Source organism: Hyaena hyaena, unplaced genomic scaffold, assembly GCF_003009895.1.
Source record: "Hyaena hyaena isolate Hyena2069 unplaced genomic scaffold, ASM300989v1 scaffold_577, whole genome shotgun sequence".
In the NCBI taxonomy this organism is placed as follows: domain Eukaryota; kingdom Metazoa; phylum Chordata; class Mammalia; order Carnivora; family Hyaenidae; genus Hyaena; species Hyaena hyaena.
The window spans coordinates 199,615-222,496 of record NW_024081204.1 but is presented as its reverse complement, the minus strand read 5'-3'; the positions used below and the strand labels follow the sequence as shown (position 1 = coordinate 222,496).

Genomic DNA, 22,882 nt, shown 5'->3' with positions numbered 1-22,882 from the left:
GGGGACTCGGTGCATTCTCCCCCACCGTGGAGACAACATCAGCTGAAGAGAAACTAGGAAGGGAAACTTAATCTGGAACCGTACAAGATTAGAGAACTAACCGATTCATTTTTTCCTTTTGTTAGTTTCTTAATTTCTTTTTAAAAATGTTTAATGTTTATTTTTTGAGAGATAGCAAGCACGAGCAGGGGAGGAGCAGAGAGAGAGGGGGACAGAGGATCTGAAGCAGGCTCCGTACTGACAGCAGAGAGCCCCGATGTGAGGCCCAAACCCATGAGTCACGAGATCATGACCTGAGCCAAAGTCGGACACTTAACTGACTGAGCCACCCAGGTGCCCCTCTTTTTTTCTTTTTTAAGTAACCTCTACGCCCAGCTTGAGGCTCGAGCTTGCAACCCCAGGATCCAGAATCCCACGCTCTACTGCCTGAGCCAGCCAGGCACACCCCTCCCCCTGGCCAAACCCTGGCACCGATCGGGATTCATTTTTAGAAAGCTTCTCTACTTTTTTCCTGCTCTCCTGTGTGCCAGGGCCACACCCTCCCCATCCCCAAAGGAAAGGCTCTGTCAGAAAAGGAGCACCCACACTGGCCTGTAAGGCCGACCTCAGAGGACCCAAGACGTGCACCACGGGCAGAGAAGCAAGAGCCGGGGCTTTGCCCTGGCATCACTCTGCCGGTTCTAGTACACGTGGCGGTGGGCGACGCGGCAAGAAGAACAGGCTGGAGCTGGAGTTTAGGGGGCCCTCTCTGCTAGGCTAAGGGTTTTGAAATTCATCCTTAGGTGTGTGGAGCTAGTGAAGACCTTTTACACCATTTTTTTTTCCCTTTTTAAAGAATGATTATATAGTAATTACTTAAGAATTATTAGCTAATCACTTATTACTTATAAAAGTTATAGAAACATAGAAACAAGAAAATCTCATAATCAAATAGAAATAAAAGTCCCAAACTGAACAAGCCATAATCACACTACACAAGGGGTAACCACTGGAAAGATTTGGGGAAAGAAGGGTCTTTATATATGCTTATCTATTAATAAATTAAAAGGGATAATACTTTGCACATGGCTTTGTGATCTGATGTTTTTCATTAGACATTATAAAGTAAATTTATTCATGTATTATTCTTCTGTGTAGTTCTTCTCTTTTTTTTTTTCCAAGTTTATTTATTTTGAGGGGGAGGGGTCGAACAGGGGAGGGGCAGAGAGAGGAGAGAGAGAATCCCAAGCAGGCTCTGCACTGTCAGCACAGAGCCCAACACATGGCTTTGGCTCATGAACCATGAGATCAGGACATGAGCCGAAATCAAGAATTGGACTCTTAACTGACTGAGCCACCCACGTGCCCCTACATAGTTTTCAACTTTCTTCCTGAACTAAAATTCCTGAGAGACCTAACACCCAGTCATGAGTAAAAGGTTGAATAAGCAGTGGTTTTTGAGGGGCACTCCTTTTTAGAATCACTGGTCTATGATATCATTTAGATGGTTGAGCTGTATTTCATTAAAATACTTAGGGCCATTGAATTGTTTGTAATCTAACACACTTGCCAAGAATGTTTCAGTAAATATATTTGAATTTACAGTTTGTAAACTTATCTGATTAGATTTAATTCTTTAAGATAAGTTCTTTAGAGGCACCTGCATGGCTCAGTTGGTTAAGCGTGCAACTTCAGCTCCGGTCATGATCTCAGAGTTTGCAGGTTCAAGCCCTGCATGGGACTCTGTGCTGACAGCATGGAGCTTCCTTCGGATCTTCTGTCTCCCTCTGTCTGCCCCTCCCTGGCTCGCATTTCTCTCTCTCTCTCTGTCTCTCTCTCTCTCTCAAAAAATAAACATTAAAAATTTTAAGATAAGTTCTTTGAAGTTCAGTTGTTTATTTGCATTAAAAAAAGAAGACAATTTAGATGTCAACTAAACAGTGACCCGTGACTTTGCCTTTGCAATTTTTGGTATTGTTAGCTTAGACGTTAGTATTTTCAATCTTTATAATCTTTGTCAATCTGGCTAACAAAAAGTCTATGACCTTTTAAAAACAATTTGTATGTATTTCCTTAGTAGTAAGATTGACATTTTGCTTTTATGTGGTTATCAGACATTTATATTTTTTTGAGAATTGTCTACTCATGTATATTGTTCATTTACACTTTCAGAGAAATTTATGTTATTATTTATTACCAAAGTATTCCATGTTCATTGTCAAATCATCTGCATCTGTTGAAAACGTCATTGAGGATCTTGGGACGCCTGGGTGGCTTAGTCGGTTAAGCATCCGACTTTCGCTTAAGTCATGATCTCGCGGTTCGTGAAAACGTCATTGAGGATCTTGTAACCCAGAGATAACCAGTGCTAATAGTGTTGAGTTGGAACTTTTTCTATGTGTGCGTGTGTGTGTGTGTGTGTGTGTGTGTGCGCGTGCGTGCATATGTAGATGCTTGTATTGCAATAGTAGACTCTTGCACAGATACTGGCTTTACATGTATTATTTGTGAACATCTTGGTATATCAGTAAACACATAGCTACATGATTATATGTAATGATTCACTATATGGATGTTATCTTTGCTCAATTCTTGACCATTTAGGTAAAAAATCTTTTTGCCTGTGTCCAATTCTTTTCTTTAGTGGAATCAGATTCAAATGATTGGAATATCTTTATTAATACTAACTCTTTGCTATATTATGGTGTAATGGCTTCCCCTGTTATTTGACTTTTTCTTTTTTTAAGCATTACTTTAAAGTGTTATTTATTTTTGAAAGTGAGAGCGCATAAGCTAGGGAGACACAGACAGAGAGGGAGACACAGAATCCAAAGCAGGCTCCAGGCTCTGCTCAAACGCAGACTGTAAGATCATGACATGAGCTGAAGTTGGACGCTCAACCAACTCATCCACCCAGGTACCCCTTGACTTTAAATTTTATTCTGGGATATGATAGGTTCATATTTTTAGTAGTAAAATTCAGATGTTGATTGATTTTCACATATTGAGCCAACTTTGCATTCCTAAGATAAACTCCACTTGGTTGTAGTATATTATTCTTTATATATATTGCTGGATATGATTTGGTAAATCTCTCATTAAGGGTTTCAGTCTAATTTCACCAGGTACATTGGTCTGAGCTTTCTCTTTTCTTTCTTGAGCTTTCTCTTTTCCTTCCTCCCTCCCTCCCTCCCTCCCTCTCCAGGTACATTGGTCTGAGCTTTCCTCCCTTCCTTCCTCCCTCCCTTCCTTCCTTCCTTCCTTCCCAGGTACATTGGTCTGAGCTTTTCTTCCTTCCTCCTTTCCTTTCCTTTCCTCTTTCCTTTCCTCTTTCCTTTCCTTTCCTCTTTCCTTTCTCCTTTCCTTTCCTTCCTTCCTTCCTTTTCTCTTTCTTTCTCTTTCTTCTTTCTTTCTCTCTCTCTTGCTCTCTCTTTCTTTTCCTTTCTTTCTCTCTCTCTCTCTTTCTCTCCAGGTACATTGGTCTGAGCTTTTCTTCCTCCCTCCCTTCCTCCCTTCCTNCCTTCCCAGGTACATTGGTCTGAGCTTTTCTTCCTTCCTCCTTTCCTTTCCTCTCCTTTCCTTTCCTCTTTCCTTTCTCCTTTCCTTTCCTTCCTTCCTTCCTTCCTTTTCTCTTTCTTTCTCTCTCTTTCTTCTTTCTTTCTCTCTCTCTTGCTCTTTCTTTTCCTTTCTTTCTCTCTTTCTCTCTCTCTCTCTTTCTCTCCAGGTACATTGGTCTGAGCTTTTCTTCCTTCCTCCTTTCCTTTCCTCTTTCCTTTCCTCTCCTTTCCTTTCCTCTTTCCTTTCCTTTCCTCTTTCCTTTCTCCTTTCCTTTCCTTCCTTCCTTTTCTCTTTCTTTCTCTCTTTCTTCTTTCTTTCTCTCTCTCTTGCTCTCTCTTTCTTTTCCTTTCTTTCTCTTTCTTTCTCTCTCTCTCTCTTTCTCTCCAGGTACATTGGTCTGAGCCTGCCTTCCTTCCTTCCTTCCTTCCTTCCTTCGTTCGTTCGTTCGTTCCTTCCTTCCTTCCTTCCTTTTCTCTCTCTCTCTTTCTTTCCTTTCTCCTTTCCTCTCCTTTCCTTCTTTCTTTCTTTCAAAGTAAGTTCTATACCCAATGTGGGGCTCGAACTCATAACCCTGAGATCCAGAGTCACACGCTCTACCAACTGAGCCAACCAGACAGCCCTGAGCTTTCTTTGAACTGTGTTTATTTGGTTTTGATATCATGGTAATGTTGGCCTCATAAAATGAGTAGAAGTTGAGCACCAAAAAAAAAAAAACAAACTATTGCAAAGTTATTCATAGATACCTTTATGGGGTCACTTACCCTAGCTCCTCTCTCTCCCCAATCTGCCCAGTATATTCTAGTTACCCAGGATGCCCTCTTTCAATCCTCTGGCCAGGAAAAGGCCCACCTGCGGCTTAGTTACTGCTGGATGCCACACACTTCCATGGCTGTACTCAAGTCTAGCTAAGCAGTGATTTTACCTCTGGAAGGGGGAAATATGGTCCACTGTTAAGTTTGATGATAGTTCAGTTCTTGTCTTTTCCAATCTGCCTGCCACTAATTATCCAAATTGAAAGTCCATAAAATTTTATGTATTTTATCCACATTTTATACTTGCATTCAGAGGCAGAGACAGGGACAAGGGTGTATACTTCCTCTTACTGAGAACTGGCACTCATAAATTTGTTTTCAAGGGGCACCTGGGTGGCTCAGTCAGTTGAGCGTCCAACTTTGGCTCAGGTCATGATTTCACAGTTCATGAGGTTTGTGAGTTCAAGTCCCGCATTGAGTTCACTGATATCAGTGCAGAGCCTAATTCAGATTCTCTGTCCCCTAATCTCCCTGTCCCTCTCACTCCCTCTCTCAAAAATAAACATTAAAAAAATCTAAATTTGGTTTCAATTAATAACCTAGGTACAGCTGCCTTTCCACTTCACTGTAGACTAAGCTCTCTCCTTTTCATCTTTTGTTTGTACACTAAATTTCATAAAAAGAAAAATTTAGAAACTCATACAATTAATAATTTTGTCATCTAGAAAATCTTTATTTCCCTTGAGCCCATCTTTGCTCCTCATCAACTCCCACAGACTCTTCTACCTCTTTCATTAAGTCCAGCCAAAGAGCAGACAGGAAGACAGATAGGCTGCTCCAACATTGCCATGAGATTTCCAGGAGATTTTGGTCTCTGCTTTGAAATAAAGGATTCCCTGAGTATGTAGTTTGCTTAAATTTCAGGCCTCCTTCCTGACATTTCTCTTGAAACAATTAATGAAGGAAGTGCATGGAGTGTTTCTTTATGACAGTCCTTAAGATTTTATTTATTTTTTAAAGTAATCTCTACACCCAAGATGGGGTTGGAACTCACAACCCCGAGATCAAGAGTCCCATGTTCCACCAACTAAGCCAACCAGGCACTCCTATGACTGTCCTTTATACTAAGTATGAGGGACATTAAGCATCCTAGTGGTTAAGAGAAACACATGATCACAGAACTGAAGAATTTGGGAATCAAAAGTAATTTTGGAGATCGTGCTTTAAGAGATGTGTTTGCACACTAAATTTAGGAGAGTCCCATAGGTAATAGGGCTATAAAATCAAATGCACACAAGACCAGCCTGGCAGACACCCGGAATGGTAGAGGCTATATTCAACTTTCCAGAGAAGACCATCTTAAATTTATCTACTGGAGGGAACAGCCATTCTTCTCAGCTTTAGCTAATTGTTACCACAGAGGGACACAGGCCCTCCATCACCAGTTCTTCCATTTTCTCAAGAGAGGTCAAATTGGAATTTTTTTCTGAAAAAAATTTATTTATTTATTTATTTATTTATTTATTTATTTATTTATTTAGAGAAAGAGCACCAGCAGGAGAGGGGCAGAGAGAAAGAGGGAGAGAATCATAAGCAGGCTCTGCACTGCCTGCAGAGAGTCAGCGAATTGGGCTGGAACTCAAGAATTGTGAGATCATGACAGCTGAAATTCAAAGTCAGATGCTTCACTGACTTAACAACCCAGGCATCCCTGTGGAATCTTTCTTTAACAATGGATGTTTAAAAAAACTTCTTTAATGTTTATTTTTGAGAGAGAGAGACCGAGAACAAGCAGGGGAGGGGCAGGGAGGGAAGGAGACACAGAATCTGAAGCAGGCTCCAGGCTCTGAGCTGTCAGCACAGAGCCTGATGTGGGGCTCCAACTCATGAACTGCAAGATCATGACCTGAGCTGAAGTCACTCAACTGACTGAGCCACCCAGGCTCCCCCTGGCTGTTTTTAACAGTGTTTAGGCCAAATAAGACATAGCTATATCCTGGATATAGTACATAAGATATGTATGACTTCTGGCTCAGGCAAAGGTTAAAATGCAGGAGCAAAGGAGATGGAATTCCTCTTTTTTCTATTATTACTTAACCATTAACCTTTGAAAAAGAAGTAGCTTTGTGGATTCCTTAGAATCTGAAAAGCGTAAAAAGGGCTGATGGGTAGGCCTTTGGAGTAGACCAAATTTGGGACTTAAAATCTCTTTGTACATTACGTCTTGAGCATTAAAAGCCTCTTTGGAAAGAGGCTTAGCTGCCGATACATCTGTGGGAGGTACATGGCATAAAGGTTAAATGCTCAGGCTTTGAAGTCAAAGAACTCTCCTGGTATGTAGCTTTCTGATGATCTGATTCAATTTAAAAGACTATATCATTCAAGCAATCTTTTATTACAGAATCAGCAAGCCACTTAACCTCAAACCCTAGTTTACTCATGTGTAGTAAATTCCACATAGCAGTGTTGTGAGGATGAATACTGTTCAGCATGTTGATGCAGAGTTGCTTGAAGGTATTTTAAGTAGCAGTGACATAATCAAACAGATGCTTTAGGAGGAATAATCTGGGGTTGTAGGCTGAAAAGACTAGTTTGGAAAATGGCAGAATTTGGAAATAATTTTTAACAAAGGGAGTATCTAAATCTTGAAAGGTGGATGAGATCATCAATAGCACGTATACATGTAGAAGATGTTGATGACAGAACCATTGAAAGGGCTACTTAGAAGCAGCAGCACAGAAGCAATGTTCAGAGAGGTAGGACGAAAGAAACAAACCAACCAGGAATTTCAATGCTGTGGAAAACAAGGAAAATGTAACAAGGTAGAGAGTAAAACCAGCCTCCATTTTGCCAAAATCTTATTTATGTCTGCATTTTGGCTGCCATGAAATAGTTACCAACTTTGAGACAATTGTCTATTTAGTTCTATTCAAATCATCTTTAAGAGGTACATGGACTAACAGTATAAAGGCATACCTCATTTTATTGTGCTTTGCTTTATTGCCACCCTTCACAGATACTGAAGTGATTTTTCCTTTTTTTTTAGGGGCACCTGGAAGGCTCAGTTGGTTAAGCATCTGATTCTTGATTTCAGTTCAGGTCCTGATCTCATGGTTCATGAGCCAGAGCCTGCTTGGGATTCTCTCCTCCTCTCTCTGCCCCTCCCCTACTCACGTGTTCCCTTGTGCATGCTCTTTCAAAGTATATAATTTTTTTTAATATGTGTTGAGAGAGATCGCGAGTGCACAGAAGCAGGGGAGGGGCAGAGAGAGAAGGGGACAGAAGATCCAAAGTGGGCTCTGCGCTGACAGCATAGAGCCTGATGTGAGGTGCAAAACATGAACCATGAGATCATGTCTTGAGCTGAAGTCCTCCACTTAACTGAGGGCCATCCAATGCCCCTACTGGTTTTTGTTTTTGTGTTTTTTTTTTTTTTTTTTTTTTTTACAAATTGATGATTTGTGGTAACTCTGCATCAAGCAAGTCTCTCAGCGCCATTTTTCTGATAGCACTTGTTCAGGTAGTGTCTCTGTATCACATTTGGTAATTCTCAAAATGTTTCAAACTTTTTCATTATTATAATTGTTATGGTGACCTGTCATCAGTGATTATGACTCACTGAAAACATGGATGATGGTTAGCATTTCTTACCTTAAAAATTTTGTTCTCTTAAAATGTAAATTTTTTTATTTTTTAGAGTTAAGGTATATATCTTGGTTTTTTGTTTGTTTATTTAGAGAGTGCACTCGTGCATCACTCTCTCAACGCCAGCTTGAACTTAAACTGTGAGATCATGACATGAGCCAAAATTAGAGTCAAGACGTTTAACCGACTCAACTGAGCCACCCAAATGCCCATGTACAATGTTTATTAAAGACATAATGGTATTGTACACTTAATAGATGAACATAACTTCTATATATACTGGGAAACCAAAAAATTCATTTGACTCACTTTATTGTGACATTTACTGTATTATGATGGTCTGGAACTGAATTTCCAAGTATCTCAGAGGTAAGCCTGGTAACAGCATCTTAAGCTTGGAAAAGATCTGGTTATCTTATATACTTTCATACTTAATGCCAGGACCCTTAACCAAAATACTAAACAGGTAGTTATATTTGAACACAGGCAACAACTTCTTTGCCAGTGATATCCATCTGTTTATTATTTCAGTTAACATTTTCAAAAGCTTTTTTTCTACAGATACTCATATTTGAAGATACTTACAATCCTTTCTTTTCCCATCTCTTGTTCCTCCTGCACTGTGTTCTAACTACACGGTTTAGTTTCAAATTTTCACTACCTTGGTCACTCCAAGTTATCACTAAAAACAAATGCTCAGAGGGGCACCTGGCTGGCTCAGTCAGTGGAGCAAGTCACTGTTGATTTCAAGGTTGTGAGTTCAAGCCCCACAATGGGCTAATGCTCAGTTTAAAAAAAAAAAAAAAAAAAAAAGCCCAGAACCGAGCACCAAGGCTCTAGATATGCCAGGGATATGCTTCTCTCATTTTGGATATCAGATAAAGGACACAGGGAGCTCCTTCCAGGTTCAGAGTTCCAATACTATCTCACTAAAATTAGCTGTTATTGGTAATGTAGGTTTGAACTTCCCTCCAAACCCCTTCCTTAAGCATTAACATCTTACTATTTTTATTTTTTTGAGAGAAAGGAGGGCAGAGGGAGAGAATCTCAAGCAGACTCCATGCCCAGCAGAGTCCAATGCCAGACGTGATCTCACGACTGTGAGATGAGATCATAACCTGAGCTGATATCAAGAGTCAAAAGCTCAATGGACTAAGCCACCCAGGTGCTCCAAATTTTCTAAGTAATCTCTACACCCAATGTGGGACTTGAACTCAACCTGAGATTGAATCGCATGCTCCCCAATTGAGCCAGCCAGGTGCCACAGGCCTTGTTCTTATCTACATTATATTTATTTATTTTTTAAATGTTTTATTTATTTCTAGGAGAGAGCGTGAGCAGGGGAGGGTAAGAGAGAGTGGGAGTCACAGACTGAAACAGGCTCCAGGCTCTGAGCTGGCAGTCAGCACAGAGCCCGACGCGGGGCTTGACCCCACGAACTGCGAGATCATGACCCAAGTTAAAGTCGGACGTTTAACTGACTAAGCCACCCAGGCGCCCCTCTTATCTACATTATAAAGCACACTAAATTGCAGTGAAATGCAGCCTTTTTTCAACAGCTCATAGCAAAGCTTGAGGTAAGTTCCAACATCCAGGACTTTTTTTCATCAGGAACCTGTCATTATCTTCTATTTCGTTAACAGAGGGTTCCATTGATCCAAGCCCTAGGTATGTGCTTTTCCTAGTTCTGCTGAACTCATTTTAAGAGTGATTCAGCTAACAGAGATCAACTTAATTGCCTTTTCATACTTCCAGTCAACAGATTGTTTAAAACATGTTTTTTATTTTTTTTAGAGAGAGAACACAAGTTGGGGCAGAGAGAGAGACAGAGAATCCCAAGCAGGCTCAATGTTGTCAGCACAAAGCCTGAAGCAGGGCTTGATCCCACAAACCATGACATGATGATCTGAGCCAAAATCGACATGCTTAACCAAGTGAGCCACGCAAGCACCCGGAATGCTTGCTTTTCAGGGAAGCATTCATATTGTTACTGAACTGATAAAAATAGTCTTTTCCAAATGGAAGATCCTATTTCTCTAGTACCAGGTATTACTTGGGACTATATTAGGATAAGGTGAATATAGTAGCTTTGTAGTCAACATACCAGTTTAGGTATTTTTCAAAAATATGATTCAGTCTTTAATTTAGTTACTGTTTTCTACTTTCACCTTTTATTTTACATCAAATATTATTACACTAAGCAAGATAAAGACTAAAATTACCAATAGTTAATCTCAACTTAACTGTCATATATATTGTGTGGCTGATAAAAAAAATAGAATACTAAATTTAAGATACAGTTTTGCAGGGATGCCTCAATGGTTTAGGTGGTAGATCATGTCACTTTTGATCTCAGAGTTGAGTTTAAGCCCCATGCTGAGCATAGAACTTATTTAAGTATACACACACACACACACACGTTTTTGAACTCTAGAGTACATGATGGTCACTGCTATAAAGCATGTTTATTCAAGCATGATCAATGTACCACTCAATCAGAACCAGCTATACTTTAAAAAACTAATTTGAATGATCTTATAGTGCTTGTTAAAAATGCAGTTTCCCTATGTGTACTGATGGAACAATCTCCAGGACTCAAGAAAAGGCAGGTGCAGAATTAAGCACAGTATGCAGCCATCTGTAAAAGAGCAAGGAGGTGCACATGTCCCTGCCACATGCACAGACCACGTGTGGAAGGACAATGGATAACACTGACTGCCTCTGGGAAGGGGCAGCACAAAAGGCAGGAGACCTTTTAGGCCATATACTTCTTTATACCTTTAAAATTTTAAACATGTATAAACATGTGTATCCATTCAAGTAAATACCTAAGAGAAAGCCATCTTAAAATGTACAGCCTTGGGGTGTCTGGGTGGCTCAGTTGGTGAAGTGTCAGATTCCTGATTTCAGCTCAGGTCATAATCTCACAGTTCCTGGGCTTTAGCCTCACGATGCATCCGGTGCTGAGCATGGAAACATGGAGCCTGCTTGGGATTCTCTCTCTCAAACAAAAGATGGGAAAAGAAAAGAGGGGGAGAAGAGAAGGGGAGGAAAGGGGGACAAGAAAGGAAAGAGGGCAGAGGTGAGAGAAAAGAGTACACTCCTAATTAGGCTTATTTTGGCCCTATACAATCTTTGTATTAGGGTTTAAAAATCTTAATTTTTACAATGTTCTCCAGACAACCCTCAAGGAATAGTCAAATTTGAGACCAATGCTACGAACATTATCTTTCTAGGACACTATAAAATTTGCCCTTTATTGGGAAAATCTTTAAAAATTAGCTGTCAAATTCAATATAAAAAATGGTGGGCCAATTAAATCAACTGTTTATAACTTCAATTCATGACATACACTGACAACATAATAGCATGACCATGCAAGACAAAATACTTGTTCTTGTTAATAAGAAAAAAAAAAATTACTGAAAATGCTCCTGACTTACTAGAGATCCAGGGCGCCTGGGTGGCTCAGTTGGTTGAGCATCCAACTTCAGCTCAGGTCTTGATCTCGTGGTTCATGTGGTTGCACCCCGCACTGAGTTCCATGCTGACAGCTTGGAGCCTGCTTCAGATTCTGTTTCCCTCTCTCTGCCCCTCCCCCAATCTTTCTCTTCAAAAATAAACATTAAAAAAGAACACTAGAGATCTTTTGCTGTGCTGTTCGTGCAGTTCTGTATTTCCAATTCTAACTTATTCAAAGAAACAGAAGAAACAATAGTGAAGAAAAAAATTTCTCATTTGGAGTGTATCATTTAAATTGGGGTAGGTGAGAGGAATCAATTTATTAGGGTTACCACATCATGCAAGAAATAAGTAGTATTGAAACATTTCTTTTCATAAAAAAGTTAAATGGCACTAACTATAGTGCCTATTGAAACTGGACTCAACCTCACTCCTGTCACATAAGTAGATCTGTGATCTTCTGTTAGTTAGCCACTCTGGGCTTCCACGTTCTCATGTGAAAATAAGAAATACAGCATTGTCACTTATTGTTAGGATAGTTTAAAATGGGAAATGACCAAGTATGGTGTGGTGTGTCATCAGCATGTGGCAAAATGTCAATTCTTGCCTTTTTAAAAAATATTTATTGATTTTTGAGAGACACACAGAATGTGAACAGGGGAGGAACAGAGAGACAGATACAGAATCTGAAGCAGGCTCCAGGCTCTGAGTTGTCAGCACAGAGCCCGATGTGGGGCTCAAACCCACAAACTATGGGATTGTGACCTGAGCCAGTCAGACGCTCAACAGACTGAGCCGCCCAGGCGCCCTCTTGCCTTTTCTCTTAAGAGAAGTGTGAAAAACAATATTCCAAAATTTACTGGGCCGCTAATTATTCAAAAGAGTAAAAGGAGACCCAAAAACAAACAAACAAACAAACAAACAGGCTTCCCCACATTACATAGTAAATGTGACAAAATGGGAAGAAAAACCCAAGTCTCTCGTTCTAGTTCTAGTTCTCTGGTCTCCCACAGTTTTCGGGTCCTCTAAGGGTCCAGGGAAAGATTCGACCAATTTAAGAGGTTGAGCCAATATACTATTGAGTTATAAAAATTTCTGGAAGTTATGTGCTTAGGCAGCATAACAAGATGTAAGTACCCCGGGGCGCCTGGGTGGCTTAGTCGGTTAAGCGTCCGACTTTCGCTTTGGTCATGATCTCTCTGTTCGTGGGTTCGAGCCCCGCGTCTGGCTCTGTGCTGACTGCCTGCTCAGAGCCTGGAGCCTGTTTCAGTCTGTGACTCCCTCTCTCTCTGACCCTCCCCTGCTTGCGCTGTCTCTCTCTCCTAGAAGTAAAAAAAAAAAAAAAAAAAAAAAGATGTAAGTACCCAATAAACTTGAATATGGTTTTACTGAAGTATAAGTCATTTCAAAGCCAAAGTAGTTTATGAGTCAATTCTAACATATAGTACATTTAAGTCATTATGTGAATTTAAGTTTTTATTTGTGTATTTCACTGTAGTGCTGTGACAACAAAATGACATCTGTGTACCAGAGCATACATACATCAACAGTAAGATGTAACTTCTCATTACACCACTGCTAGAATATTTAGCTTTTTGTAGGACACATAAGCATGTAAGATGGCCACACCAAATAATTTTCTGGTTTTTTTCCTTAGATAACCTTAATTTTTTATCAGTAATACTTTATCAACCTCACCATTAAGAGAACTGTAAATTATGTGGGTGATGGGCAGGGGGAGGAATCATTCAACTGTGTTACACTGTAATAGTTTGCTAGAGTAATCTCACACACACCAATAAGGAACTGTCGTCATAATTAAGGGCTAGTTATTGTTGTTAGTTGCACAATGATAAAGTTCTTTTGAAAATATTGGTTAGCCCACTTATATATGAAAAATGCCCTTTCCACTTATGCAGAAGAAAAAAATATTCAGAAAGTTATTTTTGGCCTTGCTATGTCAAAAAGTCAACTGTACAAAGATCTACGTGTCAAACCTAAAATTATAATTTTAAAAGTCTATTAAAAACAAAAATGTCATGCATTTTTATTATCAATTATGCAGAGGCTTTAAAACTGTTGCAAGACCATATAGTATATATTAGCTTTTATACTGCTAATGCACAACTAACAGCAAACTTGATTAGATTAACAGAAATCTGTCTTAATTACACCTTTATATATCACACTAGAGACAAATGCCACAAGATCTGCAGAAACATTCAGTTCTGAGCACTTAAATGGCAGGATAACTTTTTGTGTTGAAATCCATCACATATAGAATAAAACAAAAGGAAAAAATTCTGCAGTTCCACGTTACAAAAAAACGTACTGCTGTAAAATATTAAGAAGGGCAAAGGATATCATCTATAACACAAAGTAACATCTAGTGTCAAAGAGCAAACAAAACTAAATAAAAATATCAAAATACACATAGCAACTGAAGCACAAATACTGCATTAAATACAGTAAAGATTTAATAAGACTAGTTAATAAAAGACACAAAAATAGTGGGAGCTAGGGCAACCTGTAAATAAAACCAAAATCATGGGGAAAAAATCTGAACCACTGTTTTTCCCCTAATTGGAGCACAATTTTTTTTGGGTGTCTTTCCATTCATATAATACCTAACACTGTACATTAAGATATTAATGTCACAGAAAAACTTGGTTCTTCCATGAAATTCTTTAAATTCTTGATAAACTTTTCAAAGTAGACATTATCATGAATGAAAAACAACCAACAAATGGGCACCTGTTGTTTTTAACACTGCAGATTTACAGAAACTTTTTAAAAGTTATCATAATCTTTTTTGTCTTTTTTCCCCTCAGCTTCAAATCCATCAACTCCATCGCTATCCCTTCTTCGTTTCCTGTTGTTGTGGATGTTAAAACGTTGGCTCATTTGGGGTAATGGATCCATGCCTAGAACTTTGTGTATCTGGCGGAATGCAAGGAGTCTCAATGCAAACTGCAACAAAAAGAGTCAGAATTCAAGAGTTAATTTTAAAGACCAAAATATTCATTAACTAGGTTTATGTTTCCACGTAACAATTTATAAAAAGGCATATTTAATGAAATAACTTGAATAATATTTACAACTGAAATACTCCATCTGTTCTTGTGTTTATATGTTTAGGCTTTTCTGTACACATGCTATTTTGCTTTTCAAAACCTAAGTTAAAAAATAAATCTTAAAAAAAAAATTCAGTATTATGTTTGTTTAAAAAAATCTTGAGGGGCACTTGGCTGGCTCAGTGGGTTAAGCTTCTAACTTCAGCTCAGGTCATGATCCCAGGGTTTGTGAGTTCAACCCTGCGTGAGGCTCTGTGCTGACACCTCAGGGTCTGGAACTTGCTTCAGAGTCTGTGTCTCCCTCCCTCTCTGTCCCTCTCCTGCCTGTGCTCTGTTATTCTCTAAAAATAAACATTAAAATTTTTTTAAACCTTGAAATAATATACAGCAAAAGAAAATGTCTCACTCATGGAGTAAATCCCTGTTTGGTTTACAGTCACATATTTTCCCATTTTTTCTGTGTATAGGCTGCATGCATTTTTTCTGTGTATTTCCATGTGTATAGCCTGCACATACATACATACACACACTTCCCCAGGTTTACAAAAATGACATTTAACTTGCTACTTCATGAACTAAAAATAAAATTTCACTACATGGTTATATATGCATGGCATACATATGTCAGGCATCAATGTCACAAGATTTCACAAGACATAATCTATTCCTCAAATTTCTGGGAAAATAGACCCCTTAAACTAATTCAAGGAGATGTAACCATCTGATTATATATGGCAAATTTTACTATACGGTTATAACCTTCAATGTAACTGTGCAGACTTTTTTTTTTTTAATGTTTACTTTGTGTGGGGAAAGAAGAAGGGAGAGAGAGGATCCAAAGATGGCTCGTGCTGACAGCAGAGGGTTTGATGTAGGGCTCAAACTCATGAAATGTGAGATCATGACCTGAGCTGAAGTCAGGTGCTTAACTGACGGTGGGCCATCCAAGTGCCCTTATACTATTTTTTTTTTAACGTTTATTTATTTATTTTTGAGAGAGAGAGACAGAGAGACAGGGAGAGATAGAGACAGACTACGGAGAGACACAGAGAGACACTGTGCTGTCAGTGCAGACCCTGATGACTCGGGACTCAAACTCACTAACTGTGAGATCACGACCTGACCTGAAACCAAGAGTGGGAAGCTTAACCGATTGACAAGGCACCTCAGTCTATTTTTTTGAGATATAATTAACACATCCTAAGAATCGCCCTTTTAAAATGTACAATTCAGTGTTTTTTGTTTTTTTAATTTTTTTAATGTTTTATTTATTTCTAGCAGAGAGAGAGAGAGAGACAGCATGAGCAGGGGAGGGCCAGAGAGAGAGGGAGTCACAGACTGAAACAGGCTCCAGGCTCTGAGCTGGCAGTCAGCACAGAGCCCGACGCGGGGCTCGAACCCACGAACCGTGAGATCGTGACCTAAGCGAAAGTCGGACGCTCAACCGACTAAGCCACCCAGGCGCCCCTAATTCAGTGTTTTTTAGTATACTTACAAAGTTCTTCAACTGTAACCACTCTCTAATGTCAGAACATTTTCACACAATCTTCCCCCTGACCACCCCCAAAACCCCTAGGACTCAATGACAGTCATTCTTCAACCCTTCCACCCTTAAGTAGTGACAAGCACTAATCTGCTTTTCTATGTCTACAAGATTTGCATACTGTGGACATTTCATATAAATGGATTCCTATATTATATGGCCTTCTGTGTCTGGCTCCTTTCACTTAGCATAAGGTTTTTAAGTTTAATCCATGGTTGTGGCATGTATCAGTATTTCATTCCTTTTAATGACTAAATAATATTCCACTGGACAGATTATACTTTGTTTATTCATTCACCAACTGATGGGCATCTGGGATGTCTCCACTTTTTAGCAATTATGCATAAAAAGTTTCTGTGTGGACATGTTTTCAGTTCCCTTGGACATATACCTAGGAGTCAAACTGTTTTCCAAATGGCTGCTACTGAGAATATTTTTAATATCTGTTTACTTTCTTCATCTGAGATACTGTGTTGGTTATAATCATCTGTGTGAGAATTTACTATTCTAAAACTTTTGCTGATTATACAATTTCAGTTCCTTAGAACTTTGTGCCACATTATATCGGCTTTTGAAATCCGGAAAGTCCCCAAATCATCTGTGTTAATAAGGACTTGATATGGGATTCTATTTCGTTTTTAATTCTGGATTTTCACTGGTAGTGGGTGCTTCTCTATCTCCTTTAAGCTATAAGGCAGCTTTCTGAAGTAAGAACTAGGAATATTTACCATAATAGAATACAAATTCTTTATTGAGAGAGACTTATGAAAGATAAAGAGTAATGTTTCTTTCTGTATTAACAGAGAATATCCAAAGATATCTGGTATACAATAATGAATATCAATACATTTCTATCATAGGGCACCCAGGTGGCTCAGTTGATTAAGAGTCTGACTCTTGGTTTTGGCTCCAGTCATGGTTCATGAGTTCAAGCCCTGCATCAGGCTCTGTACTGTTAGTGTGGAGCCTGCTTGGGATTTTCTCTCTCCCTCAGTCTCTGTCTCTTCCCTGCTCATGGCTCACAACTGTACACTCTCTCTCTAAAAAATTTAAAAAAATAAACAAACAAACTTTAGGGGCATCTGGGTGGCTCAGTCAGTTAAGTATCGGACTCTTGGTTTTGGCTCAGGTCATGATCCCATGGTTTGTGGGATCGAGCCCTGCGTCAGGCTCTGTGCTATTTGCACAGAGCCTGCTTGGGATTCTCTTTCTTCCCCTCTGTCTCTGCTCCTTCCCCGCTCATGCTGTCTCTCTCAAAATACATTTCTACCATAGGGATACTGCTGCTTATCACCAGACTATTCTAATAATAGAGTTTCTCTCTTTCTCTAAGAAGGTTTCACATCCAGCATGATGCTCAATGTAGGGTCAGAACTCACGACCTTGAGATGAAGAGCTGAACTGTAAGATCAAGAGTCAAACACTTAAAGCTGACTAAGCCACGCAGGCATCCCTAGAAACATTCTAGGGGTTTCTAAATAAAGGAATACTCTAGTAAGTAAAACTAAGACAGCATCTGTGGCTAGAATGAGCATCTTTAAAAAAAATTGTTTTTTTAATGTTTTGTTTATTTCTGAGAGAGAGAGACAGCGTGAGCAGGGGAGGGTCAGAGAGAGAGGGAGGCTCCAAGGCTCTGAGCTAGCTGTCAGCACAGAGCCCGATGTGGGGCTTGAACCCACGAACCATGATGTCATGACCTGAGCTGAAGTCGAACGCTTAACCCATCGAGCCACTCAGGTGCCCCTAGAATGAGCATCTTAAAGCCTCTTGTTCTGTATGTGATTTCTATGTATTTCTAACATTTAACATGAGGGAATTCTGCCACATAACTGGCAATTATTTAGTGGCAAGCAAAATTTGAGGTTTGATACTGAAATAATTCCCATACAAAGACATCTTGAAATTTTAAAGTATCATCAAAGAAGATTTAAAGTTCACTTTATAATTCCTCTTCTGAGAGGGAATGCTTAACACCTATAGAAAGGGATTTAAATAGATGACCAAGGCTGTATGTTGCAGAAGCAACTTGAAAAGGATCACTGAAGAATAAGACTACAGAAATATACATTATTATTATAAAGATAAGCATTACGGGTAAAAAGAGGAGGAAAAGACCCAGACAGAAACAAAGGGAGGAATAGAATTATTAACATGGGGGTTTGCCTGTTGAGCATCTGACTCTTGGTTTTGGCTCAGGTCATGATCCCAGGGTTCCCATATCAAGCCCCTCACATCAGGCTACATACAAGTGTGGAGCTTGCTTAAGATTCTTTTCTTCTATCCCTCTCCCCTCACTCTCTCTCTCTCTAAAATAAACTTAAAAGGGGGAGGGGGCACCTGGGTGGCTCAGGTGGTTGGGTGTCTGACTCAATTTCGGCTTAGGTCATGACCTGTGTCGAGCTCTTTGGTAACAGTGTAGGGCCTGCTTGGGATTCTCTTTCTCCCTTTATGCCCCCCTCCCCTGCTTGCTCTCTCAAAAATAAACTTAAAAAATTCTTAATATGGATGCTAGTACATGCTACTCAGAAAAATAAGGGTATAACTTACACAGCTTATTCAGGCTTTACCAGTTATAATATATACTCTTATGTGTGTGTGTAGCTCTATGCAATTTTGTCATATGCATAGCTTTGCACAGCCACATCACAATCAAAATATTAAACTGTACCATCACCTTAGTAAGACTTCCTTTATAGCCGTAATAATCCCTACCCCCATCCCAAACTCCTAGGAACCACTACTCTGTTCTCCATCTCTGTATTTATGTCATTTTATGAATGTTACAGAAATGGAGTAATGCAGTTAACTCCTTCACTATTAACAAGGATATCTGTCACTACCTCTTAAAGCCAGACCACCTTCTTCAAAGTCAAATTTTTAAAAAAAAGGCCTTTGAAATGTGAATTCTATTAGTTTTCGAATGCCCTGCTCCTAACCCTAAATTTCCTTTCCCTTAGAATTTATAAGTAATTCCTTCTTTAAGTACCAAGGAAGAAAGAAAGCAAGCCACTTAGGGTAACTACCTTCATCCCAAAAAATCCCAGACAAATAAAAACCGAACTTGTCTAATACACACGAATTAGTAATCATAAAAAGTATGTTAAGATATTCATAAGGTTCTATTATTACCAATTATCCCTTAATATACTTTTGACACAATTTACTTTAATCTTGACATCTTCCAAATTCTTTTTTTTTTTTTTTAATGTTTTATTTATTTCTAGGAGAGAGAGAGACAGCGTGAGCAGGGGAGGGTCAGAGAGAGAGGGAGTCACAGACTGAAACAGGCTCCAGGCTCTGAGCTGGCAGTCAGCACAGAGCCCGACGCGGGGCTCAAACCCACGAACCGCGAGATCATGACCTAAGCAAAAGTCGGACGCTTAACCGACTAAGCCACCCAGGCGCCCCAACATCTTCCAAATTCTTATCCTTGCCAGAAGAGACAACAAATCAAGAACTTCAGTCCAACAACTTCATGTCTTAGGTCTTAAAGTATTACTGTTCATAGCTAGTTGCCTTTTCTTCTCTTAGTACATTTTTGCAATTAAAAAAAGGAAAACAATAGTTTAGAATTTTTTTTCATTCATTAGGTTCACATAGTTTTTCTTTCCGTAATTCTCCTAATAAAACAGTTAGCTGATAATGATAACAGCTAACATTTATTAGGATCCTTCCATATACCAGATACTGTTAATACAGTTATATACATTAACTCATTTAATCCTCCCAAGAATCCTGCTTGAGACAGATACTGCTTTGGTCTCGATTTTATAGATGAGATGGTAGAGCTTGTATTCAAACCCAGAGAATCTTGACTTTAGAGACTACATTTTTAATTAACTACATTAGACAGCCTTTCCAGTGGCAGGGGAGGCAAAATTATAGTAATTACTACCATAACGCCCCAGCAGAGCACTTCTTAAAACCTGAGGACACAAACAGTTCCTATATTGATCATGCTATATAACCTAATACTCAGATTTAATAAGACACTGAAAATAAAGGGTTTTTAAAAATCTTTTATGTTTATTCATTTTTTTTTAAGAGACAGAGAGTGAGCAAGGGAGGGGCAAAGAGAGAGATATGCACACAGAATCCAAAGCAGGCTCCAGGCTCTGAGCTGTCAGCACAGAACCTGATACGAAGCTTGAAATCATGAACTGTCAGATCATGACCTGAACAGAAATCAGCTGCTTAACAACTGACTGAGCCATCTAGGTGCCCTGTTATATAGAGATATTTTTATATTTATATAATACACTTACTTTGACTTTTACATTATAGTTAGAATAATGCACTTTAAGATTACATTAGTGAAATCTAGTTTAAATTATATCTCCTCCAAGGGCTTACTAAAGAAGCACAAAAAAATATTATACATTCCAAAGAAGATATCATGATGACTAACACATGAAAATATGTTCAACATCACTCATCATCGGGGAAATACAAGTCAAAACCACGAAAAGATAGCACCTCACCTGTCAGAATGGCTAAAACTAAACACAAGAAACAACAGGTGTTGGTGAGGATGTGGAGAACCTCTTATACTCTTGGTGGGAATGCAAACTGGTGCAGCCACTCTGAAAAACTGTGGAGGTTCCCCCCAAAATTAAAAATAGAACTATCCTACAATCAAGCTATTGCACTACTAGGTATTTACAGAAAGGATACAACAAGAAAGATTCAAAGTGGTACATGCGCTCAGTTAAGTTTCCGAATCTTGGTTTCAGCTCAGGTCATGATCTCATGGTTCCTGAGTTCGAGCCTCAAGTTGGGCTCTGTGCTGGATGTGTAGAGCCTGCTTGGGATCCTGGCTCCCTTTCTCTCTGCCCCTCCCCTGCTTCTGTGTGTGTATTTTTCCCCTTTCTCTCAAAAATATATATTAAAGAAAAAGTTCTAAAGTATAAAAAGAAGAATGAAAGCTTGCCATCTGCAGTGTGGATGGAGCTAGAGTATATTAGGCCAAGCAAAGTCAGTCAGAAAAAGATAAATACCATATGATTTCACTCATATGTGGAATTTAAGAAACAAAGCAGATGAACATATAGGAGGAAAAAAAAAAAGAGAGGGAAGCAAGCCATATAAACACTCTTAACAATAGACAACAAACTGACCACTGATGGAGGTAGATGGGTGATGGGTATTAGGAAGGCACTTATGATGGGCACTGGGTGTTGTATGTCTGTGATGAATTACTAAATTCTATTCCTGAAACCAATATTGCATTGTATGATAATTAACTAAAATTTATCTACGTATGTATGTGTGTGTTTATTTATTTTTTAAATTTGAGAGAGAGAACATGGGAGGCAGAGAGAGAGAGAGAGAGAGAACACCTTAAGGAGACCCCATGCTCAGCATTAATACTGCCACAGGGCTCAATACCATGACTCTGGGATCATGACCTGAGGTGAAATCAAGAGCTGGGTGCTGAAATGACTGAGCTACCCAGACACTCCACTAATTAGAACTTACAGTGATTTCTTCTAAAGGACAATTACAAAAAAGACAAAACCTTGGGGCGCCTGGGTGGCTCAGTCAGTTAAACATCTGACTCTTGGTTTCGGCTCAGGTCATATCTCAGAGTTCGTTAGCTCAAGCCCCACATAGGGCTCAGCACTCACAGTGCGAAGCCTGTTGGAGATTATCTCTCTCTCTCTCTCAAAAATAAAAATAAAATGAATGAACATTAAAAAACAAAACACAAAAAACCTTAAGAGCAGTGACCCAACAAAGCTTTGGGAATAGGAATACACTGGTACCTGTGCACTAGAAGTGATGTCTTCACGCTGTTGGTCAGTCATTGTTGCCAAGGTATCAAACGGATCCTTTTCACAAGGATCCAGAAGGCCAGGACTACCTGCAAACAATCACCAAAGGGAAAAATGGCATTAGTATTATCTATTTTTAATAAGAGTTCTTATTCAACTCTCAAACGCACAAACGTTAAAAATGAAACAAAACTTACCTTTAAGAATAATCCCTGAAGAAATGCATTCAAAAACTCTTCTCAGTGCATCTCCAGGGCTCTGAGGACTAGAAGCACTACTAATCGCCTTCTCTACTAGTAACTCCATAGCCTAAAAATAAAAACATAAAAACGTGCTTAAAAACTTACAGACTAAAGGAATTACTCATTTTCAAACATCACAACAACATATAACTTACGAAGTTGTTAAAATTTTTAAATACTGAAAAACGTTACATAGAACAAATCACAAAAACAGAAAATTACATATAAAAACAATCAAAATGAAATAAAACAAGTAACGAAAACAAAACTCATGAGGCAATATATAATTTACACTTTAAAAAGATGCTGCATAACAACAGAACTCCCCTATGACCCAGCAGTAGCACTGCTAGGAATTTACCCAAGGGATACAGGAGTGCTGACGCATAGGGGCACATGGACCCCAATGTTCACAGCAGCACTTTCAACAATAGCCAAATCACAGAAAGAGCCCAAGTGTCCATCAACTGATGAATGGATTAAGAAGATGTGGTTTATGTATACAATGGAATACTACATGGCAATGAGAAAGAATGAAATCTGGCCATGTGTAGCAACATGGATGGAACTTGAGGGTGTTATGCTGAGCGAAATAAGTCAGGCAGAGACGGACAGATACCATATGTTTGCACGTATATGAGGATTAGTAGGAACTTAACGGAGGACCGTGAGGGAGAAGAAGGGGAAAAATAGTTGGGGAGAGGGAGGGAGGCAAACCATGAGAGACTCTTGAATGCTGAGAACAAACTGAGGGCTGATGGGAGTGGGGGAGAGGGGAAGGGAGGTGATGGGCATGGAGGAGGGCACTTGTGGGGATGAGCATTGGATGTTATATGGAAACCAACTTGACAAT

At 39.3% G+C, this 22,882-nt stretch overlaps 1 protein-coding gene and 1 non-coding gene across 3 annotated transcripts in view; both read right to left on the bottom strand.

The window, feature by feature from the left end:
- Positions 1–4,079: 4,079 nt before the first annotated feature.
- On the bottom strand, positions 4,080–4,152 carry TRNAQ-CUG. Its single transcript has one exon. It is a non-coding gene; the product is annotated as a tRNA-Gln (tRNA).
- Positions 4,153–12,854: 8,702 nt separating this feature from the next.
- ZFR (zinc finger RNA binding protein) overlaps positions 12,855–22,882 on the bottom strand; it is an 84,201-nt gene continuing 74,173 nt past the window's right edge. For both annotated transcript variants that reach the window (XM_039256410.1, XM_039256411.1), the window contains 3 exons: positions 21,985–22,096; positions 21,779–21,876; positions 12,855–14,366 (listed from right to left, as the gene is read on the bottom strand). In XM_039256410.1, the coding sequence (XP_039112341.1) occupies positions 14,187–14,366; positions 21,779–21,876; positions 21,985–22,096 (390 nt within the window). In that variant the 3' untranslated portion in view covers positions 12,855–14,186. The remainder of the gene's footprint in view (positions 14,367–21,778; positions 21,877–21,984; positions 22,097–22,882) is intronic.